Source organism: Pristiophorus japonicus, chromosome 8 (genome assembly GCF_044704955.1).
Source record: "Pristiophorus japonicus isolate sPriJap1 chromosome 8, sPriJap1.hap1, whole genome shotgun sequence".
Lineage (NCBI taxonomy): Eukaryota > Metazoa > Chordata > Chondrichthyes > Pristiophoridae > Pristiophorus > Pristiophorus japonicus.
In genome coordinates, this window is record NC_091984.1 from 19303555 (window position 1) to 19314145 (window position 10591).

At 43.2% G+C, this 10591-nt stretch overlaps 1 protein-coding gene across 7 annotated transcripts in view; it reads right to left on the reverse strand.

Annotated features, from left to right (window-relative positions):
• The window catches only part of LOC139268020 (outer dense fiber protein 2-like), a 73540-nt gene extending 63131 nt beyond the window's left edge, over nucleotides 1-10409 (reverse strand). For 5 of the 7 annotated variants that reach the window (XM_070885993.1, XM_070885994.1, XM_070885990.1 and 2 more), the window contains exons 1-5: nucleotides 10300-10409; nucleotides 8512-8617; nucleotides 3574-3699; nucleotides 1531-1701; nucleotides 982-1160 (exon numbers count right to left, since the gene is read on the reverse strand). In XM_070885993.1, coding sequence (XP_070742094.1) covers nucleotides 982-1160; nucleotides 1531-1701; nucleotides 3574-3699; nucleotides 8512-8616 — 581 coding nt within the window. In that variant the 5' untranslated portion in view covers nucleotide 8617; nucleotides 10300-10409. Of the gene's footprint in view, nucleotides 1-981; nucleotides 1161-1530; nucleotides 1702-3573; nucleotides 3700-8511; nucleotides 8618-10275 lie in introns of all 7 variants that reach the window. The other 2 variants (XM_070885991.1, XM_070885995.1) reach the window with 2 other exon arrangements.
• Nucleotides 10410-10591: the final 182 nt, after the last annotated feature.

Genomic DNA, 10591 nt, shown 5'->3' on the forward strand with positions numbered 1-10591 from the left:
CAAACAGCAATGAGATAAATGACGAATTAAACGGTCTTGGTAGTGTTAGGTGTGGGATAAATATCGGCCAGGGCACCGGGAGAATTCTTCTACAAATAGCAACACAGGATCTTTTATATCCACCCGAGGGGGCAAACAGGACCTCAGTTTAACGTCTCAGCCACAAGATGGAACCTCACAGTGCAGCACTCCCTCAGTACTGCACTGGAGTATCAGCTGAGATTATGTCTCTGGAGTGGGGCTTGAACCTATGACCTTCAGGAGGCAAGAGTACTACTCTAAGCCAATGATAACACACAAATCTAGGTGTCTGGATGATATGAAATTGCAAATATGTTCCTTTCAATAAACAGATTATATTATTTAGTCATTCTATACCAAATGTTATTTTTGACAAAACATTGCATGCTTTTTAGTTGCAAACAGTTTCTCAAAACTGCAAATTCTGCCATGACAATCTTAAGACGATACTCATGGTTCTTGCATAACATGATGTGTAGACAGCCTTCTCAGACTCGGTTATATCACAGCGTATGAGTAAAAGGATCAGGCCAAAGGAAAATACTTCACAGCGTATGTGGAACTGAAAGTACTGTGACTCTTAAAGCTGTAGCGGACTACACATAAAATAAATAGATCAGAAATATATAGGCAACTTTGATTTGCCACGGTTAATAAAATAACTGCATGGAAAAATAACCAGGATTTTTAAAATAATTATGCATTGCAACCAATGAGGTTTGCATACTCAGATCTACTAATTGTTTCCATATCCGTAAAATGATAATCATCTAATTTAAATAAACTTAATACAGGTGAAAAAGAAAATCACCACGCTGTTTGACATGAACATATTAGTGCAGGATTTAAATAGGTTAACACTTTGGTTAAAATAGCAGACAAACGTGGCTTCATTTAATGCATTGAAACAGTCACATTAATATTACGACATCTCAAAAGATTATCGACAAACATAGCTACCCTTTCAGGTCCAGCTCTTTTTGCAGCTTTTCAAAACTCTCCTGAAAAATCCTATTTTTATAGGTTGTTGCAGTGAGCTCCTGTGACAGTTCAGCTTCATGGTCTTCGGTCGTCCATTTTGATGTATTCGGTTCATCCTCATCTTCCTCAAAATGTTCATTTGTCGTATGCCCTGAAAGCTGAACAATTTCCATTAACAATTTGTACTGCAGCCAGCAGAGCACATAACTAAGCGCTACAATTAACAAATAAACAGCCAAAATGATCTTAAATATATTCGATGTCTATACGGTGCAAATATTCTGGTGCCTTTATGTTAGTTGCACCTTCCCATTCCAATCCTGGTCGTATATTACACTCAGCAACAGATTGTTCCCTATCCACAGGCACACGTGGAAAGGGTAACTCATTAACAGACAGCACAGGGAGCGATGTAAATGCTGGTCTTGCCAGCGATGGCCACATCCCGGAACAAATTAAAGAAAAGCATTATCCGAGATCTCGTCAACTAGCACCAACATTTTCTAATGATAACTGATCAAAACTTACTTCATTTTTCAAACTTTCTAAATCTTCCATTAAGCTGTCAATTTGCTGTTCATACTGATTCATTCGCTCATGAATGTTGGCTTCCTGATCAAAGCTAGCATCACTGGAATGGATTACTGTAAAGGTCTTTTCCGTCTCGCCTAGGGTGATTGAGACACTTTGTGCTGGTCCCTTCAAGCAACAAGAATATACTTCAGACAAGTGTGGGTGGATACCGAGTTGTGCACCCTTTCAAAAGTACATTCAGGCAATTTTACAGAATATCTAAATGAAAGAATAATATACTTTTCCTTACATATTCAGATTCCTCATGTGGAACATTGCTCAGATTACAACAATACAATTATTAGCAGGAACACCATCAAAGAGAAGAGAGTAACACGTTCCTAAAATGAGGTGTGTTACAAATACTTACAGCACAGAAACAGGCCATTCGGCCCAACCGGTCCATGCCGTGTTTATGCTCCACATGTACCTCCTCCCACCCTTCATCAACATCTCCTATTCATTTCTCCCTCATGTGTTTATCTAGCTTCCCCTTAAATGCATCTATACTATTCACCTCAACTACTTCTTGTGGTAGCAAGTTCCACATTTTAACCACTCTCTGGGAAAGAAGTTTCTCCTGAATTTCCTATTTGATTTATCTTATATTGATGACCCCTGGTTCTGGTCTCACTCACAAGTGGAATCATCTCTACATCTACCCCATCAAACCCTTTCATAATCTTAAAGACCTCTATTAGGTCACCCCGCAGTCTTTTTTCTAGAGAAAAAAAAAAGAGTCCCAGCCTGTTCAACCTTTCCCGATAAGTATAACCTGCCAATTCTGGTATCATTATAGTAAATCTTTTTTGCACCTTCTCCAGTGTCTCTGTATCCTTTTTGTAATATGGAGACCAGAAATGTTTACAGTACTCCAAGTGTGGAATCATCAGCCATTTTAGTAGCAGAAAATGAGTTCGATCTTGCAATACACTTATTCTAAACTCCCTAAAAAGAGTAATTTTAATACTAAGGATACAATAAAGTTATCAAGTTCTGTTCTTCCAAACCTGCAATGCAGAACTTTTATACTGAATGTAATTATATATTGGATCAGATGTGCAAAGGGAAGGTTCACTTGTTTAGTGTAACAGATACAGGTTGAACTTTCCTTATCCGGAACCCTCGGGACCTGGCCTATTCTGAATAAGGGATTTTTCTGGATGATGGGTGGTCACCTTAAATTGGATGGTACTGGTACTGAGCAAGGGGATATCGGGGCTGGCTGGCTTGGGGCTGGGAGTGCGGTAGAGAGATCATGGGCAGGGGTGGGGGTGGGGGGGGGCGCGGTGGATCTCGGGGTCAGGCTACAATTGTGGGAGTCGGCAGCGAGGAAGGACTTCAATTTGCTCATGTCGGAGTTCTGCGCATACGCCACCCGGTGGCCAGGGGTGGTTCTGGACATGGGGGGCGTTCTGGACCGGGAGGTGGGGGTTCAGCCTGTAGTTCAAACCAGAAACAAAAACCTGGATACAAAAACATTTTTTGTATGTCAGGCACTGTAATATAGCCAGAATAAATTTCTAATTCATATTTGCACTACTCCAGTATGTGGCTTAGGAGACCGCCTGTGTATATCTTGTTTTTCCCCTTGCATCTCTCCAGATACTGCTACATTTTTAGTGTTTAAATCTACCTCTTATCTTTTTGGGAGCTCTCACAGAAGTTATCGATCTGATAAAAAAGCAGAATCTGTCTGGGGCATCTAAAAATATTCTGCTGGCTGCTCACATGTGGTACCGAGCTTCAAAACAGAAATAGTTATGAGCTCCACAAACAGACAACTGCACGCTGGCCACTGTAAATAGGTTTTTGGAAACTAAATTCTCCCATGTGAATTAAATTATACCTTAAATTTCATTTTAACCAACAGGAAAATAATTAGCACGAATAGATTGACATTGTAAACCCCAAAGCTTCTGTTTTTAATAATTCCTTACCTATAACTATTAGTAGTGTAGCTTAAGAGAACACAATAATCTAATTTGGTATACCTACCTCTTGTTGGTAATTTTGGCCACACACAGAAGTTTGGGGCTTCCAGTAACCCTTAGCTTTCCCCTTCTGAGATCTATTTGCTTTCGCTGAATCAGTCGACAGCTTTCTTTTGGACAGACGGGATAACTGGAAGAAAACATGCCGAATGAGAATGGCGATCTGAAAGTTCTGGACTACGTACAATAGATTTACCAAACATATCGGGGCCGAAATTCCCCCCCCCCCCCCCAACCCCGACTGAAATCCATGGGGCGGAGAGTGGAGCACAATTGAGCTCTTCCAAAAAAATAAATTCTCTTCCGGGCGGTGTTTGGGGCAGAAGTTGGCGTGGAGCAGGGCAGATGTCGGTCGGTGTCATCAGTGCCGTGCTGATGACGTCATCACACTGACACGTAGCAACGTCTCTCTCCCCTCCCCGCCCCCCCCCCCCTTCAGTTAAAGGGGAGTGTCGCTGCGAACTCTGCAGCCATATTAGTGGCACCCACTGGGCCACCAGGGAGAGCTTCAGCCAGGCTAGTGGCCCGTTACCCTTGGAGTCAGCCGACAATTAAAATAAAATGGTGACCATGGCAGTGCACCCTCCCCTTCAAGGGCTGACGCGCTGTGCAGCCACAAGAAGCTGCCCATCGGGGAGAGCGGTCAGGGGCACTGACCAGCTGCGGCTCTGCACCCGCGGGACAATTTCCACCCAGGGTGGAATGGGGGTCGCTGCCGGTCGATAAGGGGTCAGCGCGGACCCAAAAATAAATATCGCGAATGTGGGCGACTCTGCGCTGACTGAGCGGTGAGTGCTTTCCACACAGTCACCGCCTCTTTAAAAATAAAAAAAGGGGCTATTTCGGCCCCATAGTGTTTGACAGTTGAAAAATAGAAGTATGACAAAAAAAAATGTTTTATGGATTATGTTGTGCCATTGAATTAAAAAACAGTTTTAGAAAGTATATTTTCACTACCCCACCCTCTACATTGTTTCTCAGCTGAGAGCGCAAAAGATGGCCCACCCCAGATATCTTCCAAAAATGCTACTTTGTAACTAATCATCAGGAAGTGCACAGGATTTGTAGGGCTAGCCTGGGTAGAGGGAGAACTTTCACTCTGGTGGGCACGAAAGTCTACTCAGTGACTTCCTGAACAGCAAACTCAAGATCATTGAATCACTATGTCCACATATCCTATCACCAAGTAATCGAAGGGGGAAAATGTAATGCTAAATATCATTTACCACTTCCTAAACATTGGTGCACAAGTTTGCAAACACACTAAACCTACAATTGCTTTACAAATATGTTGTCAGAAAGCGCAGACACAGGAAATGCATTAACCACACCATCTGTTTCAATGCCTCTCCTCCACGGTCCAACTCTGTGGGACTTCCCCCAAATGGTTCCACTTTTACTTATCTAAAACATGGCTGAGCATCTCCAGCAATGGCTTCCCACTCCGGCACCATCGCCTCCGGAATCCCGGGAAGACCTATGCCATTGCCTTCAGCCCCCACCACAAACTCCACTCCTAAAGCGCTGATTCCAATCTCTTCCCTGGCACTATCGCAGGTTGAACCAGACTTTTCTCAACCCCCAGTGTCCCGCTCGAACCCACGCTAAACTTCAAATTCCATATCCTCTTCATCACAAAGACTGCCAAAATTCCACCTCCATAGCATTGCCTGGCATTGCCCCACCTCTGTCCCATCAGCACTAAAACTTTAATCCACACCCTCATTACGTCAACACTCCAAATCCCATGTGTCCACCCTGCTCCATATCCCTGATTCTCTTTTCCTGCAACTACCTATCTCACCTATTCTTAAATGGTGACATGGTCTCTGCTTCAATCACTAACTCCACTACTGCATTCCACAGCCTCACAAGCTTCTGTCAGAAAAATATTTCTCCTACTTCCTGTCCTAAGTCTCTTGCATTAACTCTTATATCCATGGCCCTTATTCTATACCCAAACCACTGCAAAAAGTTTCTATCTAATCTGCCCATCACTTCATAATATTAAATACCTCCATCGAATAACCTCTTAAATCACCTTTGTCCTAATGAAAACAGCCCTAACATTTCAAATCTTATTTTGTATTGCCTCATACCATCTCTATTGCCTCAACATCCTTCTGATAGTTTGGAGTCCAAATCTACACACAGTATTACAACGGTGGTCTTACTAAAGTTTAATATTGACTCACATTTCAATTTTATATTCGCTACTTCTTGCCGCAAAATCCAGTATTGAATTAGCTTTTTATGCTCTCAATTACTTGAGGGTTGGAGTGCTGCTTGTAATGTCTTGTAAACATGAACCCCCAAACCCCCTGCTCTTCCACATCAATCAATTCCCACCCCCCCCTCCCCCAAGTATTACTTTAAAAAAAATGTACCACTCACATTTACTGATATTGAATGCTACCCATCAGTTTTTTGCCCATTCCACCAATTTATGAATATCCACTTGCAGCTTTCTTTAACCTTGAGAATTATTTACAATGCCTCCTATTAGGTATCATCTACAACTTTAAAAATCACTCCCTCGCACCTTATATCCAAACCATAGATGTACACAGGGAACTGAAGCAGTCCCTAGAAAAGAACCCGAACACTGTGACCTGCGCCCAACCAGAGAAACTGCCCTCCTAACCTCTGGCTCTCCCCTCATCACAAGCTTTGAATCAAAATTTGCTACTTCACCCCCCACCTCATTCCATCCCCCTAAACCTTCCCCAATAGTCCCTTGTCCAGTACTTTGTTAAAGGCTTCCTGAATGTCTAGAAACATAGAAAATAGGTGCAGGAGTAGGCCATTCGGCTCTTCGAGCCTGCACCACCATTCAATAAGATCATGGCTGATCCTTCACCTCAGTACCCCTTTCCTGCTTTCTCTCCATATCCCTTGATCCCTTTAGCCGTAAGGGCCATATCTAACTCCCTCTTCAATATATCCAATGACCTGGCATCAACAACTCTGTGGTAGAGAATGCCACAGGTTAACAACTCTCAGTGAAGAAATTTCTCTTCGTCTCAGTCCTAAATGGCTTACCCCTTATCCTTAGACTGCGTCCCCTGGTTCTGGACTTCCCCCAACATTGGAAACAATTTTCCTGCATCTAACCTGTCCAATCCCGTCAGAATCTAGGCTCGCAACTTCGCCCTAATCTACCATCGGTCACTTAGAAATACAGAATCATAGAATGATACAGCACAGAAAGAGGCCATTCTGCCCATTGCACCTGTGGCAGCTCTTTGGTAGAGCTTTCCAATTAATCCCACACTCCTGTTCTTTCCCCATAGCCCTGTTTTTTTTTATTCCTTCAAATATTTACCAAATTCTCTTTTGAATGTTACTATTCATAGAATCATAGAATGGTTACAGCACGGAAGGCAGCCATTTGTGCCTTCAAGCCCCTGCCAACTCTCTGCAAGTCCCACCGGTCCTTCCTTTCCCGTAGCCCTGCAAATTTTTCTTCTTTCAGGTACTTATCCAACTTCCTCTTGATAACAGTGTTTGAGTCTGCCTCCACCACCCTTCCAGGCAGTGAATTCCAGATCCTAACCACTCGCTGTGTAAAAATATTTTTTTCTTATGTCGCTTTTGGTTCTTTTGCCAATCACCTTAAATCTGTGTCCTCTGATTCTCCACCCTCTGTCAATGGGAACAGTTTCTCTCTAACTACTCTGTCCAGATCTCTCATGATTTTGAACACCACTATCAAATCTCCTCTCAATTTTCTCTGCTCTAAGGAGAACAACCCCAGCTTCTCCACATAACTGAAGTCCCTCATCCCTGGAATCAGTCTCGTAAATCTCTCTGCACCCTCTATAAAGGCCTTTACATCCTTCCCAAGGTGTGCTGCGCAGAACTGGACACAATACTCCAGTTGAGGCCGAACCAGTGTTTTATACAGGTTCATCATAATTTCCACGCTTTTGTACTCTTATACCTCTATTCATGAAGCCCAGGATCCCATAAGCTTTTTTAACCGCTTTCTCAACCTGCCCTGCTACCTTCCAATGATTTATGCACATATACCCCTCGGGGTCTCTGTTCATGCACTCCCTTTAGTTTATATGTCCTCTCCTCATTCTTTCTCCCAAAATGTATCAATTCACACTTTTCTGCATTAAATTTAATTTGCCATGTGTCCACCCATTCCACCAGCCTGTCTATGTCCTCTTGAAGTATATCACTATCCTCCTCACTGTTCACTATACTTCCAAGTTTTATGTCTTCTGAAAATTTTGAAATGGAGTCCTGTACACACACATCCAAGTCATTAATATACATCAAGAAAAGCAGTGGTCCTAGAACCAACCCCTGGGGAACACCACTGTATACCTTCCTCCAATCCAAAAAACAACCGTTCACCACTACGCTCTGTTTCCTGTCACTTAGCCAATTTTGTATCCATTTCATAGGCAGTCCCTCAGAATCGAGGAAGACTCCCAAAGTGAATTCTTTGATGGCTGAACAGTCCGATATGAGAGCCACAGACCTCAGGTGGGACAGACATTCGTCGAGGGAAGGAATCGGTGGGGCTGGTTTGCCGCGCGCTCCTTCCGCTCGGCCTCTTCACGCTCTTTGCATTGAGACTCGAAGAGCTCAACGCCCTCCCGGATGCACTTTCTCCACCTCGGGTGCTTTTCTGCCAGGGTCTCCCTGGTGTCAGTGATGATGTCGCACTTTACCAGGGAAACTTTGAGGGTGGCCTTATAATGTTTCTGCTGCCCACCTTTGGCTCGTTTACTGCCAAATGCTGCCACTGTCCCTTTTATTGAATCTGCTTCTACCAACCTTCCGGGCAGTGCATTCCAGATCTCAACAACTCGCTGTGGAAATAAAATGCTTCCTCATGTCACCTCTGGTTCTTTTGCCAATAACTTCCTCAAATAACTAAGGTTTTGATTATTTTTATTAAGTAATTGTCACCATTTGTACCTACTTCCACAACAGAAGGCAACAATTTGGACTTCTGAATATGAACACAAACAGGTGTAGATTCATCAGTATGGACATGGATTGGAGGTGAAGATGATCTTGACTTCATTCTAAGAAAAAAATAATGAAAATAAATTAATACTTAAAAAAAATCTTTGTTTTTATTGGTAATTGCAGAATATATGCTTGTTGTAGAGTCATAGACTAATACAGCACAGAAAGAAGCCATTTGGCCATTGAGTTCACATCAGCTCTTTCGAACAGTAATCCAGTTAGTCCCACTCCCCCACTATGTCCCCATATCCCTGCATTTTTTTTCCCTCCTTCAAATATTTATCCAATTCCCTTTTTACAGTTACTATTGAATCTGTATCCACCACCCTATCAGGCAGTGCATTATAAATCCTAACTACTCGTTGTTTAAAAAAGTTTTTCCTCATGTCGCCTCTTCTTTTGCCAATCGGCTTAAATCTGTGCACTCTGGTTATACACAATAACTTTCAATTTTTTTTGGAGTGCGATAAAAATTGTTGGATGGCGGTAGGAATTTGTAATAAAAAAATTACTGTCAGTATCAATGACTTCAAATATTGGAAAACAGACTTAATTGCATCATAAAGAACACTTTCCATATTTAAGTTAAAACAAACCAACAAGCCTCCTTAAAAAACTGGGGATTCTGCCCAACATGTGGCTAACTCTGTAAATTATCTCCATTTATTTATTTTTTAAAACAAGGGTGCCTTCTGTTCCCACTGAAGCACGAGACAGGGCATTTCTTCCTGAGGAGTGCGCCTCAAGTTCTGAGAGAATAATTCAATGTAACTGTGAATGATTGGTTTGAGTACCCTCCTAGGCCAAGTTCCCTGGCTCTTGATATTGTATTGTACAGTTCAATATCTCACCTATACTACTGACTTCTGTAAATAAACCGGTCAATCTATCAAAGTGATGCAAATAGCTAAATCCTCTGTAGCAGTAAGTCCATAAACTAAACTCTTTTTCTTCCTGTTTACATCTGTGCTTGAAGATGTGGAGACCTCTTCAGGTTATGAAGATCCTCACCGTCGACCAAGAAAACGTTCAAACTTAAGCCAAGTTCCTGCCTTATTTTGGGGTCTTACATAAGAAATAGGAGCAGGAGTAGGCCATTTGGCCCCTCGAGCCTGCTCCGCCATTTAATAAGATCATGGACTCAGCTCCACTTCCCTGCCCGCTCCCCATAACCCCTTATCGATCAAAAACCTGTCGATCCCCACTTTAAATATATTCAATGACCCAGCCTCCACAGCTTCTCTGAGGCAATGAATTCCACAGATTTACAACGCTCAGAGAAGAAATTCCTCATCTCAGTTTTAAATGGGCGGCCCCTTATTCTGAGACTATGTCCCCTAGTTTTAGTTTCCCCTATGAGTGGATATATCCTCTCTGCATCCACCTGGTCAAGCCCTCCCATTATCTTATATGTTTCGATAAGATCACCTCTCATTCTTCTGAACTCCAATGAGTATAGGCCCAATCTATCTTCATAAGTCAACCCCCTCATCTATGGAATCAACCTAGTGAACCTTCTCTGAACAGCCTCCAATGAAAGTATATCCTTCCTTAAGTTCTTATACATCTTCCAGTTACTCACAATAACTAAATACAAATCTTAAATTGGTGCCAGTTGGTTTGGATGCACCTAAAATATGTTGACAATACCGACATTTATATAAAGGGGAAACAGTGCAGAGCGGCAGACCTCCGGCGCAGTGCAGCTCCTCACCCCTTACACTGCCCCCGGACTTGCCTCCATTCTCCTCTCCAGCCGCCTCCTGCAGACTGGGATACAGTTCCTCCCCCCGCGGCCCAGGCTCCGCTCCCGCTTCCGCTCCTCGCGGTGTTTTTGTGCGTCTCCAGCAGCTGTTGCCTGACGCCAGCCCAGGCTGCTGATTGGCTGCCTTTAAAATTTGGGGCTGGGTTTCCTCCGTCGGCAGTGAGCGTCAGAGCGGGTTATCCGCAGTTAGAGCGGGTTAACGGAGCAGGCGCCGTCAGAGCGGGTTATCCGCAGTCAGAGCGGGCTAGCGGAGCAGGCGCAGTCA